Source organism: Panicum virgatum, chromosome 6K (assembly GCF_016808335.1).
Source record: "Panicum virgatum strain AP13 chromosome 6K, P.virgatum_v5, whole genome shotgun sequence".
NCBI lineage: Eukaryota > Viridiplantae > Streptophyta > Magnoliopsida > Poales > Poaceae > Panicum > Panicum virgatum.
The window spans coordinates 11,922,794-11,943,081 of record NC_053141.1 but is presented as its reverse complement, the minus strand read 5'-3'; the positions used below and the strand labels follow the sequence as shown (position 1 = coordinate 11,943,081).

Here is a 20,288-nt window from a genome sequence, read left to right as displayed (position 1 = left end):
CCATCAATTGTCTAAAGAGATAGCTTTGGATAGGAGCGCTTGGAGACTAGCTATTAATGTGACTGAACCTTGAATTTATTTCTTTCGGGTTTCATCTCTAGCCTATCCCAACTTGCTTGGGAAAAAAGGCTATATTGTTGTTGTTTCAAGAAAGTTAAACTGAGCCTTTGAATAGTGTTCGTGGAAACAAAAGTATATGTCAAATTCCTGAAAATTAAACACCATTTGAATTCTCAGTTTCCAGAACCTTAAATTTTTCTGAGCTAAACCATGGTAAAATTTTACCAGTAGTTTTTGGTACAGTAGACACAGGACAACAACGCATGTCCTTTTGTCTCACCGACACGCGATGATGGAGAACCACGTGAGTGGCACATTGCAGAACATGTGCATAGTTATACGGCCATATAATTAATGTCGCACAGTAGTGTCATTTTTCACCGATCTTCATTGCTCAATTTAAAGAGTTTTCTGTACCTGCACGTTGGGGAAAAAATAGCGAAAAATGTTGCTTGGATCGACTTCATGAATCGTCTTCAGACTTGAATGTGGTCGATCGGTACACCAATCAAGGAAGCCGGTATATAAGTAGGAAGTTCAGAGCCCCATTGTTTGTTCAGTGTTCACTGCCCTCCCAGCTCTCAATCAAGTCTCAGCAACCGAGGCGGCGACACCGCCACGTACGCGCGCCATGGTTGCCGAGCTCGCCGGCGGCGGCGGCGGCGACATGCCCGTGCACAGCTACCGGCTGTCGACGGTGGTGCCGGGGTCGGTGACGGGGGAGGCGGTGGACTACGAGCTCGCGGACGCCGACCTGCTGCACAAGCTGCACTACCTCCGCGCGGTGCACGTGTTCCGCGCCCCGGCGCCGGGGGACGCCGCCGCGGCGCTCGCCGTCCGGGAGCTCAAGGAGCCCATGTTCCCGTGGCTGGACATGTACTTCCCCGTCAGCGGCCGGCTGCGGCGGCGCCAGGCGGCGGCCGGCGGCGAGGGGGGCGCGGCGGCGGCGGGGCGGCCGTACGTGCGGTGCAACGACTGCGGCGTGCGCGTCGTGGAGGCCGCCATCGACGCCACCGTGGAGGAGTGGCTGGAGCAGGAGGCGGAACGCGGCGGCATGTGCAAGGCGCTGGCCTACGACAAGGTCATCGGGCCGGAGCTCTTCTTCTCGCCGCTGCTCTACGTGCAGGTCATGTCCACTGCTTCCCGATTTAGGACTTTGAGAAGAACGTGCTCTCAGTAGCAACAACCATCTAGAACGGTCTCTGGCCTAATAAAAGAATAATGTAGATTCTTTGAGATAATGCAACAAGGGATGCAAGATAATGATCTTGTTTGAACGAACATAACACTAGTCGCTAGATAGTGCATGATAGCATCGAGTAACACGGTTTCTTTTAATTTACTAGTACATGTTTGTACAAATTGAGATTAGTTATATACCAGTACTACTATACTCTACCTCTGTTCTGTTTTGGAGTCGTGTTTAAACTTTAAAAAAGACTTTAGAAGCAAGTATACTTCAGCCATCGATTTTTCTTGTAACATATCACCAGTTGCTACAATGTCAATGCCTTATCAAAAGATGTTTGAAATATTAATATTTTCGTGTATTAACTTTTACTGCCTCTAGTCATTAAAACTTGAAGCTAGTGCTTTCTTTCTGTTCAACACCAGCTGCTGCACAAGACATACAGCGATCTTTAAATTTCAGAACATGGCGCAAAAGCAAAATGAAATTAAGGCTTTGTCCTTCTCTCCAGTACCAAAAATCTTGAAGCATGTTCTTGTAGCAATTGATTTCTCTGGCCCACCAGCTTATGAAAGAAACAGGGGAAATGGTACAATGAATTGAAGGTACTTTTACAACTAACCTTCAATATAGGGTGTGGTTAGATCCCGTAAAAATTTGGACGAAATTCAATATAGCAATTTTTAACCGAAGATTAGAAGGACTAAACATAATCTAATTATAAAACTAATTACACAGATGGACGGGAAGTCACGAGATGAATCTATTAAGCCTAATTAATCCGTCATCAGAGGTTATTTATTGTAGCACGATATTGTCTAATCATGGTCCAATTAGGTTTAAAAGATTCGTCTTGCAATTACACTTGAGGGTTATGGAATGAGTTTTGTCAATTATCCATATTTAATACTCCTAATTAGTAGTTAAAATGTTCGAAGTTACTGTAGCGCTCAAAAAATTTTGGGATCTAAACACACCCATAGTGATGATATGGAACAACCTTCATTTAGAAAAAAGTTAAAGATTATATCATTGACATTGAACGACAGTCATACCACAACGCCTTATAACAAAATATTTGTTCGAAGTCAAATTTTGTTTAGTTCTGGCTAAAAATACAAATAGTTAAGCAGTATAAGGCTGATGCTGATAGATTAATGAAGAATAATATTTTATATAAGTTGGTGATTCAAGTTGCACCTTGTAGACCATGTCCATGTCTAATTGCTTATTATGTTGGCCTAAGATCCAACTGATTGTGTTTTTTTTCTCCGAATTTAACACATTTCTTGGTGTCTTGTTATGGAGTACTTCTCATGAGCAAGATGGTTACTATTGGCACTAAAAACTCAAAGTGCCCATTTATTGGACAGTTCACCAACTTCAAGTGCGGCGGGATGGCTGTCGGCTTCACGTGGGCGCACCTCATCGGCGACATCCCCTCCGCCGCCGCCTGCTTCAGCACGTGGGCGCAGCTCCTCAGCGGCAAGAAGGCCCCGGCACCCACCCTGCGCGACCCGCACACCAAGCCGCCGCCGGCCGCACCTGCCGGCGCGACGGCCCCGCCGTCGGTCAAGGCCGCCGCCGCGCCCGTCGGCGACGACTGGAGGGTCCCCACCGCCTGTGAAATGGTGTCCATCTCCTTCCACGTCACCGAGCAGCAGCTGAAGCGCCTCCTGCTCGGCGGGCGCCGTCATCATCAGGTGGGCACGTTCGAGCTCGTCGCGGCGCTGGTGTGGCGCGCGGTGGCCGCGATCCGGGGCGCCGAGGAGGAGGCGGCGACGCGCACGGTGACCGTCGTGAAGACTGCCGACCCGGCGGCCGCGCCGGGCGGCGGCGGCGGCCGCCTCGGGCTGACCAACGAGCACCGCATCGGCCACGCCGTCGCCCCGGCCGGCCTGCTGCCGGCGGCGGCGGCCGACGTCGCGGAGCTGGCGGCGGTGCTGGCCGGCGCGAGCCTCGACGGCGCCGGCGCGGTCGCGGCCGCGGCGCTGGCGGGGGCGGACGACGCCGACGCGGTCGTGTACGGCGCCAACCTGACGTTCGTGGACGCCGAGGGCGTGGACGTGTACGGCGGGCTGGAGCTCGGCGCGCGGCGCCCCGCGCACGTGGAGTACGCCGTGGACGGCGCCGGCGCCGGCGGCGCGGCCGTCGTGCACCGCGACGCCGGCGGGCGCGGCCGCACCGTCGCGGCCGCCGTGCGCCGGGGCGAGGCGGACCGCCTCCGCGCCGCGCTCCGTGACGCGCTGCGCGTTGCCTGACGGCCGAGCTAGTAGCTTGCCTTCCGTCAGCGGGTCATCAATAAAGAATCTTGCAAGCACTTGAGCGCGTGCTCCCTTGTGCTGCATGTGTTGGTCTGTTTAGTTCTGCGTTCTAGTGCACTTTTGCAAGCAGTTTAGCGTGATTTGAACTAAATAATGTGGGTTATGAACTTTCGATGATATGAATTTGCTATGTTTGGTAGATAAGTTCCTTTTGTGAAAAAAAACTAATGTAGACACAAGTTAAAGTTTTGTTGTGTTATCTTTGAGGATGTGTAAACCAACATATATTGCTGCTTAAAAATAGGAACATTTGGATGCTGACATGTCATGCTAGCTCACAGCCTGAGCTACTCGCCCGAGCACGACATGAATGTACTTTGTGCGTGCCGGATCGGCCCCATAGCCCGTTGTGCTGATCATGTTGCCATCCTCTGCTTTCTGCTGATCCCGTCGCGCACTGGCCGCGCCTCATCGGCTGTGCCTCACTCGCTGTCGTCCCTAGGCGTGTAGGGGACGACACGAAGAGGACAGCTAGAGAGGGCGGATCGGGTGCGACGCACGTGGGAGAGCTCAGAGCGGAAGGGAGAAAGAAGCGGTAACCGCTGGACGTGGAAGGAGAGGATGGTTACGTGATGAACCATCGTTTTCTACTTAGGGTTTGATATGGGATGGGCCAGGAGAAGTTGATGGGCTGTAATTTGAAAAGACCTTAGCAAATGACGCTGAAATCGTGCCAGGCCGGCCCGGCCCACGTGCTGGGATGGCGGCCAGGCGTTTTTTCATTTTTATATTAAAAAAAACAAAATTTCAAAAATATATGCCGAATAGGGAAATTTTCAAAAATGGGTGTCTGTCGCCCATCCAGTGGGTGACAAGACCTAAATATAAAAAAAAATTTATATTTAGGTCCTGGCGCCCAGGGCGCATTAAAAAGTGAACTTGTAAAATTGATATAAAAATAAAAAAATACAAACTCAACTGTTATGGATTCTATGAAACAAGATCTACAACTTTTGTTACATAAAGTTTTTTATTTGATCAATGTATCTTGCTCTATTTTAAATACCATGTTAATGCACTTTTATTTAAATCTCAAGATCCATCCTTTGGATGCATGTCATCTTTGGCCAGAGTGTTGCATATTGTGAGCATAGTCTTGTAAAAAAGTGGTAGGCCCAGAAAACATTTCTAGAATAAGTTTCTAAATTAGATCTTGCAATATGTCTAGTTTAAATGAGTTATTTATCCATGCTTCTATACTAAGTATTAGAAGCCATAAATTTTACAGTACCATTATTTTATTTACTAAGAGTTATAAAAAAAAGTTTGGTAAATTTTAGATAAGCACAACTAGACCAAATGAATTATTTCTTATTTTTCTAGGTACAAGAACTATTTTTCTTGATTTAGATACATTGATCAAATGAAAAAACTTTATGTAACAAAAGTTGTAGATATTATTTCATAGAATCCAGAACAGTTGAGTTTGTATTTTTCCGATTTTTTTATGATTTTATATCGATTTTATAAGTTCACTGTTTAATGTGCCCTGGGCGCCAGGACCTAAATGTAATTTTTTTACATTTAGGTCATGTCGCCCACTGGATGGGCGACAGACACCCATTTTTTAAAATTTCCCTATTCGACATATATTTTTGAAAAAAAATTTTAATATAAAAATGAAAAAGATACTGGCGGCCAGGCATAGCACAATGCTCATGCCAGGCCGGGCCCGATTAACTTCGTACTAGGCCATGGGCTGGATGAAAAACTATAATCGTCACGGGTGGCAACGAACCAAAGGTTCAACAAAAAACATATATATTTAATCGATGGAGTGATTAGCATGGAGGCTCATCGCCCGAGAGATAGCATCGCCTAAAGCACAAAGGAGCACCAGCTTACAATTGATTCGGCCCATTATGACTTTTCGCCCGTGTGGATAGAGGCGTGCACAGGATTTGGATTGGGCCATCCGTTCCTCATTAGACCAGCTGCGTGGAGGGCGCGATTATCCATCGCTTCGGGTGATGGTTTCGCGAACCGTCACCTGAAGTGTATGAGGTTCTACGGTAATGTATTGTGTGATATTAGTTTGGAAAAGCTCATTTATTATTTGATTGGTGCTAAATAGGAGATAACTTCTGCATGCATGCAGAAGTAGACAGAAGCAGTGACGTTGCTAACGTCACTTACATCCATGTAAATCTGAAACTAAAAAAACTTTTAACTATCAAATAGAACATCCAAATTAAATTTGGATTGCACCATTATTTTTTCTATGACAAGATCTATGTTTGCACGATACTTTATAAAATTAATTTTTTAATACTAAATAATTAATTTCAGATTCTGGAAACAAATATTTTAAAAACACGAACAATAATTATATTCTATGAACAAAAAGTTAAACATAATGAACAAATTATAGTGTGCAACGAACAAAATATTACAGATCGCGAACATTTGATTGTATAGGACACATAATGAAAATTAATATCGCGAACAAATGGCTCAACTTCATGGAACAATTTAGTCTACATCAAGAACAAATAATTTGGCATTGTGAACAAATTAGTTACGCACATATAAATAATTTTACATGAAGAATTATAAGCATATTTGCGTACCGAATGAGTCAGTATGAAAAATCGACTATGGTACAATCACGTAGAGCATACACCTAAGGAGAAAATTTTTTAAATCACACATGCGATGTATAATTATTTTATAAGAGTGAACAAAACGTATTCACCCACCAACAAATAAAATCAAATAATATACAAGAAATATATTCCAAATAAGAAAAAAAAAGTTGAGTTAAAATTAAAAATGTCGACATGGTCATGAAAAGAAAAAAATAAGAATACAAAATGAATATAGAAAAAAAGAAATTTAGGAGGGCTAAAAGAAAAGAATAGGAAAGGAGAAAGAAAACTAAATAAAAATGTAAGAAACTTTAACTAAATAAGAAATAAGAAATAAAGAATGAAATAAAAAATAAAGCCGCAAACCATAAGAAAATATAACAAAAAATATTAAGTATTACTATATGTACAACATTCATATGCTTAGTCCATAAAAAAAGAAAATAAAAACAATGGTGAAATAAATAAAATAAAAATATCAACCAGAATATGGTAAAAAGGTGCCTATGAAGTGAATCAATAGTTCAATACAAAAGAAAAACACAAAGAAAAAGAAAGAAAGGAGGTTTTTTATGCCTACGTATGCATGTGTCTGCTCAAACAGCTTTGTTTGGGGTCATGTGCACAAAACCTGTGTTACAAGTATTATAATATATAGCACCTAGAGGCCTAGAAAGTCAAGGAATCATGCATGACACAGACCTACTATCAGTGACAATTCAATGCAGGATGTCAAATATTTATTGGGCTGAGTGCTTTGGGCCGTGCGGCGCTGCGCACGTCCTTCAGGTGATGGATCGTGATTTTGTAGCACGCGCGATGCATAGCCTCGGCGCTGCGTGGAAGCTTGTCAGGTTGCGCCTACATATTATTTTTTCTCCAATTCCTATTGTTTTCAAAATTTTACATTCATTCTTCCTTATTTTATTTTATTTTCTTTTCCATTTTATTTACTTTTCCCTTCTCATTCCTTTTATTTTATTTTCTCGTACTGTCTCTTTTCTATCTACATGTTTCGCAATGTTTGTACATGCATCTTTCCATTAGCATTTGATATTTTTAATTATTTTATTTTCTTAATATTTTATTTCATTTGGTTTCTCATTATTTCCTATCAAATTTATTTTTCTTTTATTCTTTAATTTCTCATTGCATATTACTGCCATCCATTCGTTCTATATTTGTCTTTTTTTATTTCATTTGTACTTTAGGTTTCATTCTTCTCTTGCTTCATATACATAAATTTAACATCTGTAAACTCTTTTCTTCTGAGTGTATAAATATTTATTCCTGGGTTCATATTATATCTATGTGTAATTAATCTGTTAGAAATGCTAAATTATTTGTTCATTTTATAGATTCAATTATTCCGTGAAGTTAACCCATTCTTTTCACCATATGTATTTTTCATTATTTATCCTATGCATTTGAAAGTTCGCGATGTCTAATATTTTGTTCATTGCACATTATTATTTTCTTCTTTATGTTTAATATTTTTGTTTGCCTAAAATAATTATTGTTTGTGTTCTTAAAATATTAGTTCCTAGTAGTCGTAATCAATTATTTGGCGTTAGAAAATAATATAGTGCAAATATAGGCATGTGTGGTTTTATTTTGAAGATCTTATCATAAAAAAATAACTGTACAATCTAAATTTAATATGAATGCTCAGTTTAATAGTTATAGCTTTTTTAGTTCATGATCTATATGCATGTGGATGACATCAACAATTTCGTCTTCTTGTGCATGCTTGCATACAGCTAGCACCATAAGCGCAACAGTCAAAAGAAAATGGGCTGGCCCAAAACAAACTACCGTGAAATTATGTGCTTCAGGTGATGGTTTAGGAAATCATCACCTGAAGTGACGCATAACCACGCCCCGTGGTAGGGATCTGGGGCACGACTGTCCATCACTAAGTAGACAAAAATTGTGACATCACCACATGCATGCAAAATTAGAATTAAAAAAGTTATAACTATTAAACTGTGCATCCAAATTAAATTTGAAACACACCATTATCTTTCTTATGACAAGATCTTCAAATAAGACCACACCTGCATATATTTGCACTATATTTTTCAAAAATATTTATTTTAGTACTAAAGAATTATTTTTGGATTGTGGGAACAAATATTTAAAGAACACAAACAAATGATTATTTTCTTTGAACAAAAAATTTAAACATAACGAACAAATGATAATATACAACGAACAAAAAATTACACATCGCGAACATTTGATTGTATATAAAAAATAATATAAATGAATATCGCGAACAAATGGGTCAACATCATGGAGCAATTTAATTTACAAAATGAACAAATAATTTAGCATTGCGAACAAATTAATTACACATCGATAAATAATTTTACATGAAAACAAATTAGCATATAAAAGAAAATAAATTATTGCATAAACTAATTTTTAAATCTACAATACGGATAGTATACATTGAGTATGAATCGCTCTTAAACATGAACAAAAGATATGCCGGCTTACTTATGTATATTGAAATAAATTTGTATTTACAGACTTAGAATAAGAAACAGGAAAAAGGAAATGAAAAAATGAAGAAAAGAAATAGAAAGAATAAAGAAATGAATCTAAAAAAGATTAGAAACTAAAAAAATGAATGAATATAAAAGAATAAAATAGAATGAAAAAGAAAGCAAGAAAAAGAAAACTAGCACGCCTATACAAAAAAAACATTGATCTAAAATATTAATGGAAAGATATTATTCGCTACTATGTTTGAAACAACATCGTATCGATGTATTGAATTAAATCTAAAAATTACAGTAAAACGGCATAGTAGTTTAGAGTCTGAGAGCGTGACAATCTCAAGCATTTTAGTATAGAGGTACAGACAATTTTTCCTTAGGAATTCATTTTTTTGTCAGTAGGTATAGTTTGATTACTTTAGTAGGAAAAAAATTAGAAATGAATGAACAGTTCAAGTATATTTTGTGAGTTTACGGAGGGAAACCCAAAGCCAAAAAGTAGTAGAACTACTACGTGTGAATGTAGTATACAAAATTTAGTTATTATTTTTATATGTAGGAAGTAGTTAAATATATTTTGTATTGTCAAATAATGGAAGGAAAATATTTTTTAAGATAAAAAGGCTCACTCAATAGAACCGTGGGCCCCACGTGGGTCCCGTCTGAATATCGCGTGGGTCCCACGTGGGTCCCGCCTGAATAGTGCGTGGGTCCCACGTGGGTCCCGCCTGAATAGCTTGTGGGTCCCATGTGGGTCCCGCCTGAATAGCTTGTGGGTCCCATGTGGGTCCCACCTGAATAGTATGTGGGACCCGCATAAACAATGCGTGGGTCCCACGTGGGGCCACGGTTCACGGAAACGCTCCGATTCTTGGAGCTTTAGTATAGTACTAGTCAGGTTGGCGCGCTACGCGCGCCTGTACCAAAAACGTGGACCTAAAATATTAATAGAAAAATATTATTCGTTACTATGTTCGAAGCAATATTGTATCGGTGTATTGAGTTAGATCTAAAAATTACAGTAAAGCGGCATAGTAGTTTTGTGTCTGAGAGCGCGTCAATCTCAAATATTGTAGTATAGAGGTACATGTAATTTTTCTTTAGGAATTTTTTTTAATGTCAGTAGGTATAGTTTAATTACTTTAGTAGGAAAAAAAAAGATTAGAAATGAATGAACAGTTTAATTATATTTTGTGGGTTTACGGAGGGAAATCAAAACCCAAGAAGTAGTATAACTACCACATGTAGATGTAGTATACAAAGTTTAGTTATTATTTTTATATGTAGGAAGTAGTTAAATATATTTTATATTGTCAAATAATAGAAGGAAATTATTTTTTAAGATAAAGAGACTAACTTAATAGAATCGTGGGCCCACGTGGGTCCCACCTGAATAGTACATGAGTCCCACCTGAATAATACGTGGGTCCCGCCTGAATAATATGTGGGCCCACGTGGGCCCCATGTGAATAGTGTGTGGGACCCGTATGAACAGTGCACGGGACGTGGGCCAGAACTCACGGGAGGCCAGCATTTCTTGGCCCTATGAACAGTGCACGGGCCCCACGTGGGGCCAGAACTCACGGGGGGCAGCATTTCTTGACCCGATAGTATAGTTACTCAATATTAAATTAAACAAGGTGAGTGACCGATGGGTCGGAGCACCTTGATGTATGGGTATTTCTGAAAATATCCAACATTTTTTAATAAAGAAAATCAAATATATGTACATCAAGTTTATACACATATGCAGATTGTATTGGATCTTCATTTCTTGAGTTATGACCCAACCAATTTCGTATAAGAGGTTTATACACACTTGCAGATTGTACTGGATCTTCATTCCTTGAGTCATGACCCAACCAATTTCGTATAAGAGCGTCGGACCCTGTTGCTGTGTGCCTCGCCTCCTACATATGCCTTTTTTTATGTCTGAAAAAAAATATATATCCTCATGTCGTTATATTGTGCCGATCTGTTAATTTAATGAGATACATGCATTATTATTGCAGCACGTTCATGGTAATCGAATTCTTCTCTTGATGATTTTTTTTTTGAATAAAATTCTTCTCTTGATAGATGCGTATGTTCCGTAGCTTGCATTGAGAACGACCACCGTACCGTCCGTTCACACTGACAGGGAAATCGCTTCCTTTTCCTGTCGTCTTGCATGCATGCATGTATGTAATGTATCGCCATGTGAACTTGCGAGACGGATGCTATTTCCGCCAACGCATCATTCATCACGTATTCCTTGTGCTTTTTTCTTTTTTTGCATTGCCATCGAAGATCCCATCGAGGCATCGAGCCATAGGCTGCCGCTAGTTCCACGTGGTTCGTCGCTCCGCCGTGCTCCGGGCGGCGCCGGCCGCCGTCCGATCCGGTCCCCGCGCCGCCACGCGCTCGGCAGCGGCAGCTTCCTCTAGCTGACGCCAAGATTTCAGATGCTACACGTTCCAGCCAGTCCAGAGAACAAATTTCGTCGGGATTGAAAATTTTACTTTCCGTCGGGAATAACAATTACAAATCCAGAGTGTAAACATTACTTTATACCGTCGATTATAAATATAAAAATCTGACGATTAATTTGTGCTCAAATTGGAGCTGGCACAGTGCTACTCACTGTATTCGGCAGCTCCACCAGCCTCCAGCTCAACAGTGTTTTCCTCTCACACCGCTCTAGTATCAGCCTCCAGCCACCAGCCAGCCAACATTGTTTTTCTCTAACACCACTCCAGCACCAACCACCAGCTCCACCCAGCGAACAGACGCAGGAAGCTTCCAGATAGGATAAAGGTGACCACGCGGCAGCTAGCTATACCGTGGCGCTGTCGCGCTTGCATTGCTTGCTTGGGGATTGGGGTCTCCCCAACCACACACGGCCTATCTATCTTGTCGTAGCAGTAGCTAGCAGCTCGCAGCTCGATCGTCCATACTTCAAACTGATGGACCCATCGCTGGTCGGATCGAAAATGATCAACAAATAAACCAAATGGAGAAAAGATAATAATACATCTAGTAGGAGTAGTAAACAATAATACACACGTACAAGCAGCCTGTACGTGAAAGCAGCCTGTGCGTCGCGTGAATCACGCCCGCTTCTATCCAAATTAAGTAGAGAACGAATCTGCAGCTGCTACCGTGTGTGTGTGGCTAGATGCTGCTACACCTACACCTACACATGTCGTCGTCCCGTTCCAATGAAGCCGGGCCGGGTCACTGCTACACCTACATTATCGGTTTTGCTGATACGGCGAGAAGAGACTATGGCTTTGTTATCATGAAACATACCTGGCACAGTTACTTATACTTTAAAGTCTAGATAACTGTACCATAAAATTATGCACTGAGACTATGGCTTGTCTCTGTCTTTATGTATGATCTGTGTCACTGCTACAAGATTTGATATTATTAGTACATGGTGCGGATCCCAATTAGTACCGGTCACCCGACTGATACCGATTGGTCGGTACTAATGGCACGCCATTTAGTACCGGTCAAAATATCCGGTACTAAAAGGGCAACAAAAAATAAAAGAAAAAAAATGAGGAACAGCCGGAAGGCCCCCACACACGCGCATCGTCGCAAGTCACAATTGCGCAAGTCACAAGTTCAAAGTCACGCGAATTTCACGCGTAATATGCGTGTGCGCAGTCGTGAGAATTCGAACCCAAAACCTTTAGCCTCGTCTATAGCTTCCGCTTAACGTACCACATATGCATCATATGTGACTGGGTAAGAGATGCATTATTCCTTTTGAAGTAACCCATGCAGCCATTTAGTATCAGCTTCTGTCATTGACTAGTACTAAATGACCGCACCATTTTAATATTGAGCCAAAACATCAACCGGTACTAAAATGCGACATTTAGTACCGAATGGTGTCTTGGACCTATACTAAAATGGCTCCAGAAGCTTTCAAATTTGGACCCGGTAATAAAATGGCTCCGGGACAACTTTAGTACTGTACCAAATTACGTATGGTACTAACATGCAGGGATGAAAAGTCATTTCTCTTGAAGTGTGTGATATTAAATTCATATATAATGAATAATTGCACTTGATATGGAAAATAACCAATGGTACCTACAATTTTAAAGGCGCGCTAGTAGATACCAAAGAGTTCGAAAAATGGCAAGAAAAAAGAGCATCTTCCTTCTCGCACGCGGCGGGCAAATAAACACATATGAGAGCGAAATGGAGTGAAGGAGACAATTAACACGAATGCACCGTTCTCCGTTGGATTAAATGGTCTGAAACCAGCGTATGCAAATTGAAAATGTCACCTTCAAGTCCGAAAGAGCTGAATGACCAGCAGTTTGCTTCTCTTCGTTTAGACTAATTCTGCATGTCTAGCTAGAGACATTATTATTCCAGCAGATATCACAATCTGACCACCCTCCATTACAGCATCATGCATCCCCCCTCCAAAATAGCATCGATCATCATTCATTCATCCACCTTCTTGGACCTGCTCAGGTTCACCGCTCCGTATTCCTCAAATGATGGTTCTAGCCCAAGTAGTAATAAGAGCTTTGTTTGGTTGGAATTTTTGCCAGCTAAAATCATGGCAAGCCAAAATCAAAGCACGTTAAAGTTTGGGCAAGCGAAAGGGCATGTAGCCTAGTGGTTATAAGAGCCTCGTTAGCATCTGAGGTTCTGGGTTCGACTCCCCATGGGAGCGAATATTCTGAGATTTAACGACGTTGTGCATTAAGTGGTAGGCGACGTTCCCGTCAACAGCAAGACGCCTATGGTGACTTCGTCAATCTCGAGGATTTGCCGGCTCAGTCTTCAAAGATGCTCATAGGGGTAGGGTTTGCGTATTCATAGGTGTGTGAGTGTGAGTGTGCGTGTGTTGTGAGTGTCTGAGTATACTGTGTAATCTCAAAAAAAAGTTTGGACAAGAAAAATTAGGTATTCATTTGGTTTAGTGTTAAAAAATGGCAAACCAGTACTTTTATTTCCCTCTTGTAAGTTTAGAAAGTTTATTTCTAGTAATTCATCATGATTTTGGTCAAAATATTGAAGCAATAATTTTTAGACATAATCAAATGAGAGCGAAATTTTATTGAATACGTTGATTAATTTTATCTGGGTAAAAAAATTATAAGCCAACGAGGAAGTCGTTTTGGACAGCGACACGGTCTCCAAAACACAACTTTGACTTCTTGTCTCTATAAAAATATTTGTCCAAAAAAATGTGTATACTTTATGAAAGTATTTTTCAAGACAAATCTATTCATATAATTTTCATTTTTTTTAGTTCAACAACTTGAGAGTTATTCATGATTTATATTTCCAAGGTTTGACTCAAACTTTGTCCTAAACAACTTCTTTTACCGCTATGGAGAGAGTAGCATCGATCATCATGCATTCATCCACCTTCTTGGACCTGCTCAGGTTCACCGCTCCGTATTCCTCAAATGATGGTTCTAGCCCAAGTAGTAATAAGAGCTTTGTTTGGTTGGAATTTTTGCCAGCTAAAATCATGGCAAGCCAAAATCAAAGCACGTTAAAGTTTGGGCAAGAAAATTTAGGTATTCATTTGGTTTAGTTTTAAAAAATGGCAAACCAGTACTTTTATTTCCCTCTTGTAAGTTTAGGAAGTTTATTTCTAGTAATTCATCATGATTTTGGTCAAAATATTGAAGCAATAATTTTTAGACATAATCAAATGAGAGCGAAATTGTATTGAATATGTTGATTAATTTTATCTGGGTAAAAAATTATAAGCCAGCGAGGCTCTAGTCTTCCAAAAAAGGTTCACGCCAGTGATGTGTTCGAAATTACACGACCTTATTACCTTATTAGTAGTACGCTGAAGCTGCGCGCATGCATGCGACCTTCTTATCGGAATCAGACAATCCTATCTATTAAAACAATTTATCCTACCTTCTGGAATGGAGGGAGTACACCCCAATACAAACAGAGGCATCAGCACCACCAGCCAGTTTTTTTCGACTTATTTCCTCTCTCTCATGAAATACTATTAAATCAGCCGAAATCATCCGCCGACCATCCCCAACAGAGTAAATGAATCCGCGCGTAAAAAAGGACAGGCAAATTAAAAGAAGGGAAACGTGCGTTCCAGAAGAAGGTTTGCTGCCACAGTCTCGGAACACAGGGCCGGCCGGCGACGCGGTTTGTTGCAGCGCGGCGCCCCACACGGGGCAGGCAGGCACTGGACGCGCCTCCGGCGTTCACGGGCGCGCCCGCACCACCACCTGAGTACCTGACGTCACCGCTGGGACCCGCCCCGCTCGGCTATAAAGCGCGCGGCCCACTCGGCTCTTCTCCCTGGCCTCTCCCCCCAAGGCCCAAACACACAGAGCACGCGCGCAGCTGCCGATCTCTCCAGGCACCGCGATCCTAGCGAATTAATCCTCGGAGAATTCTTGAAGCATCCGGCCGGATCGACCCCGACCGATCCGAATCGACCTGCACCGGCTAGCGGCGCCGCGCGCGCGCGGATCGACCAGCGACCGGTACATGGCTCCCGTGGCGGCGGCGGCGGAGCAGCAGCACACGGGGAAGGCGGCGGCGCTCGCGGCGCGCGACGCGTCCGGCCACCTCGCGCCGCTCACCATCACCCGCAGGTACGTACGACGTGAACCCTCGTCTCCATCGCCGCTCACCATCATGCCTAGACCTTATTACCCTTGGAGGGCCACCCGCCGGCCGCGCGCATGCATCTAGCCTATGTATGGCGGTCGCGGCGGCTCGGGTCTCGGCCTCGCGGCGTGTCCCCGCGCCGCCCGCCCGCCCGGCTGTGTGCGCCGCTGGCGGCGGCGGCGGCGGCGCTGCGACTGCGAGCCGTCGGATCTGATGGCCACGGAGCCGGACGACGCACGTAGTGCATGCCGCCGTGGAATAATCTAGCTATCCCCAAAACATGTCGCCTCTTCTGCTCGACGATTGGCGAGACGCCACGCTCGGCGGCCTAGCGGGACATATCATCGCTAAGCCGCTACATGATTCACTTGTTCCTTTGTTCATGTGGATTAACATTCAGGTTGATGTCGATGTTAGATCGAATTTCATGATAGTCATAGAAATGGTGAGAAGAGAGGTTCACTTGTGTTTGGAAGTTTATTACTAGCATGTTTCCATGTTGCGTTGTTGTCAGTTTGTACAATGAACAGTGCCAAGGCTAAAAACGACCTGTACTGTGGTTGGCACGGGGAGCTTTGTATATTGCAATAGGCTGGAAATGCTAGCTTTTAGGCCCTCTTTGGCACGGCTCCAAGAGCGGCTTCAACGCCGGCTCCGGGCGGAGCCCTGCCAAAGGGGTGGAAGCGCAGCAGCTCCATCCTCGGAGCTGCACGTGAAGCCATTTTGGGCTTTCACTTGGGAGGTGAAGCCACCAAAACGTGGCTCCGCGCGGCTCCTCCTCCCTCTTCCCAACTCTGCCCCCCGGCCGCGGGTGCGCGGCTGCCGCAGGGGCACGGCCTAGCGGGGAGGAGGGCAGCCGGACCGCCGGAGGGAGCTGCGTGGAGGCGGCGGCGCCGAGCGGCGGCGGGAGACTGGCCTGAGGAGATGCGCGCCACCGGCGTGTGGAGGAGGAGAAGGAGGCGCGAGCCGCCGCCGCCGTCGGGAGGAGATGAGGAGGCCGCTGAGGGGAGGTTGCGGTGGCCGAGAGCTTGGAAATGGCGCCCATGGGGCTGCGGAAATGGAGGAGATGACGTCCATGGGGCGGCGGCGGAGAGAGCGAGCAGAGGAGCGCCTCCGCCCCGCAGCGCCGCGTCCGAGCTCCACACCCGTCACCGGAGGCCGCGGCCCAGCTCCGCGCGCCACCGAGGGCAGCGGCCGAACTCCACGCGCGCCGCCAGGGGCCGCGGCCGTGCTCCGCGCGCCGCCGGGGGCCGAGCTCGGCGCGTGCCGCCGGGGCCGCGGTCGAGCTCCGCGCGTGCCGCGGAGGGGCGCGAGAGGCCGTCCGCCGGCGGTACGGGCCAAGGCCGGGCGGCGAGCACGCGGCCGGGGTGTGCGGCGAGCTCCGCGAGGCTGGGGATGGAGCCGGCGGCGAGAGCGAGGCGGGGGGTTGGAAAAAAGGAGGGGAAATAAAGGAAAAGAAAGCAAATGGAAAAAAAGAAAAAAGAAAAAAAGAAAGGGCATTTCAGACATTTCACTACCTCAATCCAACAAGTGAAGCTGTTTTGCCAAATATTTTCTAAAACGGCTCCAGCTCCACCAGAGAAGCCGCTCCACTGGAGGAGCCAGAGCCGGAGCCCTGCAAAACAGGCCCTTAATTTTCTACTACAAGCTAAGTTTAGTATGGTTGTCCATATAAAGTAAAGCAGCATCTACCTGCAACTGGCTGTGATTCAGAACATTGTACCAGTTGACAGTGCAGTAGTGGCCTGTGTCAATTCGCTGTGATTTGTGGCCGCCACAAGCTAGGTCCCTGTGGAACCTATGCACCTTTTTTCTTGTTTGTCGACCTTTATTGCTTGGCCAGGCCATTTGGTGTTGGTTTCAGCCAGTTACTACTGTTGTTTGGTGGCCGATGTAATTAAAGAGTAATTAGCTAATTCTATATATTGGATAAACACTGAAATCACATTTATTCGCTTGTTCAGTTTATTGTAGATATTTTGTGGATATACAGTTTCTTCACTAAAGAAAGAAAGAAAGACACTGCTGCTGTATGTACGGTTTATATTCACTAAAGAACAAACTTTATTGTAGCTTTATTTCTGTTTATTCTAGTGTTTCATGCATGGGAATGTGCTGTTTGTCAACTAATTAAAGAAGGTTCTACTACAACTGGAGAAACTGAATTTTAGGATTCTTAGGTTGATAAAAAAATTAGCATATTTCATCTTTCAAAATGATTTAGAACCCATTTATTAGGCCACCATATATCTTATCGAGGTAATGCTTTGGGGGAAATAATTTTGAAATTTTATTTTGGCGGACAATAATGCTAGGTTGGAGTTGATCCATATGCAACCGGTACTGTTTGGAAACTAGTAGGGGATACTGTTATCCGTAGATGGTCCTAGCACCTTCAAAATAGAGCACAATGGGTGTCACAATAATAGACAGCACTGGCCCGGTCGGCCACACTAGGTGGCTCTGGTGGATCCAGAATTTCCAGTATTCTTCCGGGCCTAGCCAATCAAATTTCATTTCTCTGTGCGCCACACGTTACTGGGAGATGCTTTTCTATAGCACTGTCTTGTTGATGAAAGAAATAAACAGTGTGTATTTGCTAAGTTTACTGACTTTTGTACTTGAGTCATTCAAAACTTAGATTTAAGCACATGAATTAATTAATTAGTTGGAAAAGGATAAACAACTTGCCCGCATAATAGTTCCCTTATTGCTCGAATAACCAACGGTTGGTTTGTATAGATGAATGAATCTGCTATTAACATGTTGTCTCTTGTAGTTCCAGATCATACTGTCAATTTATATGTGCTGAATTATACATCCACCATTATCTATGCAGGAGCACCGGAGACGATGATGTAGCGATAAAGATTCTGTACTGTGGAATGTGTCACTCTGACCTGCACAGCATCAAGAACGAGTGGAATAACGCCATGTACCCCATGGTCCCTGGGTACGTGAATTAACATGACCTGTTCTAATTTATTTGTTCCTCACTACTTTCCATATGTGCTATTTGAATTATGAATTCTGAACATGCTGATGAAGTACTGTTCCTCATCCATGGTACGGTGGCAGTCACGAGATCGCCGGAGTGGTGACGGAGGTGGGCAAGAACGTGACCAAGTTCAAGGCCGGGGACCGCGTCGGCGTGGGCTGCATGGTGAACTCGTGCCAGTCCTGCGACCGCTGCGACGAGGGGTTCGAGAACCACTGCCGGGGCATCATCTTCACCTACAACTCGGTCGACCGCGACGGCACCGTCACCTACGGCGGCTACTCCAGCAACGTGGTGGTCCACGAGCGGTTCGTGGTCCGGTTCCCGGACGCCATGCCGCTGGACCAGGGCGCGCCGCTGCTGTGCGCCGGCATCACCGTGTACAGCCCCATGAAGTACCACGGCCTGAACGTGCCCGGAAAGCACGTTGGTGTGCTGGGGCTGGGAGGGCTGGGCCACGTCGCGGTGAAGTTCGCCAAGGCGTTTGGGATGAAGGTGACGGTGATCAGCACGTCGCCGGCAAAAAAGCAGGAGGCCCTGGAGCGGCTTGGCGCTGATGCCTTCATTGTCAGCAAGAGCGCCGACGAAATGAAGGTATCACGCGCTGAGATCGAAATAAAACTTTCAGTACACACCAAATTGATCTGAACTGGCCATACGCATATGTAGGATCATGGTTTTCTCACTGTGCAATGTTGGTCTTTTTTTGGCAGGCTGCGGTTGCCACCATGGATGGCATCATCAACACGGTGTCTGCCAACATGTCCATAGCCCCATACATGGGTCTGCTGAAGCCCAACGGCAAAATGATCATGGTCGGCCTGCCCGTGAAGCCGCTCGAGATCCCGCCGTTTGATCTCATCATGGGTAAGACGATCCCCTCACGAAATCAAATGTTCCATGAGAAATTTGCTCGTTCCAAACAGGATCCTGGAGCACGGTTGGTTTTGCATCAGTTTATTCTTGTACATGAGCCTTCTGAAACTGTCAAGTAAGTAATCCTGGGCGTGCAATTGCAGGGAACAAGACCTTGGCGGGGAGCTGCATCGGCGGCATGAGGGACACTCAGGAGATGATCGACGTCGCGGCGAAGCACGGCGTGACGGCGGACATCGAGGTGGTGGGAGCGGACTACGTGAACACGGCCATGGAGCGCCTCGCCAAGGCCGACGTCAGGTATCGCTTCGTCATCGACATCGGCAACACCCTCAAGAGCTCCGAGTGATGATCACTTCTGGCATTGGCAGCAGCTCTGAGGCTGCTTCTCAGATATATGATGAACAGTCTAAGTTTTCGCATCAGTGATGCTGTAATGAGGACGGAGATAAGTAGCACATGTTACTGTGTTGGCTATGTTCAAATAATGCACCTTCGCATTAAAATTAATATATTGGTTTGCTAGCTATTTGAATATCTCATAATGTTTTTGAACCTATACGCACTGCAAATCTGGACAGAACCTTATTTTTACCATATTATTAGAAAATATGAAGTTACATTGGCAACTGCTATTAGGGAATGGTTTGGATATTTTCCGACCATTTTCGAATTCGATCCGGTCTGTATTCTGTAAGGGTTTTTATCCGTCTGTATCCGATTCCGAGTATCCAATATCCGTAAACGATCCGTATCCGAATGCTCAAAAATATCTATTACAATCTTATCTGACAAAAACTAACACTATCCGTATCCGACTCCGTATTCGAAAACAAATATGAAAACAAATACGATATCAGTGATATCCGTCCGTATCCGATCTGTTTTCATATCTAACTGCTATGCCAAAAAGTGATCTTCTATTTTGTACTTGGTTAGATGAAAACTTGCTATATAAAAAAAATATGAGAAATAATAATTTACATGCAAAAAATATGCCATAGAATGAAAATTCTTGATTATAGAAATTTTTTAAAAATAACTATCAAATTTGGACTCTTTACGACGGAGAAACACCGGGTGCAATTTTTAATTCTAGATTACAAAGAGAAATATCAATTATTCGTGTGTTTT

General features: G+C 44.1%; 2 protein-coding genes across 2 annotated transcripts; both read left to right on the top strand.

Annotated features, from left to right (window-relative positions):
* The first annotated feature begins 19 nt into the window (after positions 1 to 19).
* LOC120711768 (protein ECERIFERUM 26-like) lies at positions 20 to 3,779 on the top strand. The gene is made up of 2 exons (XM_039997412.1): positions 20 to 1,186; positions 2,623 to 3,779. The coding sequence occupies exons 1-2, from the start codon at positions 692 to 694 to the stop codon at positions 3,508 to 3,510; spliced, it is 1,383 nt and encodes a 460-aa protein (XP_039853346.1). The 5' UTR covers positions 20 to 691; the 3' UTR covers positions 3,511 to 3,779.
* An 11,187-nt stretch (positions 3,780 to 14,966) lies between these two features.
* LOC120711765 (probable cinnamyl alcohol dehydrogenase 5) lies at positions 14,967 to 19,691 on the top strand. Its single transcript, XM_039997404.1, has 5 exons — positions 14,967 to 15,264; positions 18,120 to 18,233; positions 18,359 to 18,872; positions 18,992 to 19,145; positions 19,298 to 19,691. The coding sequence occupies exons 1-5, from the start codon at positions 15,158 to 15,160 to the stop codon at positions 19,501 to 19,503; spliced, it is 1,095 nt and encodes a 364-aa protein (XP_039853338.1). The 5' UTR covers positions 14,967 to 15,157; the 3' UTR covers positions 19,504 to 19,691.
* The last annotated feature ends 597 nt before the right edge of the window (positions 19,692 to 20,288 follow it).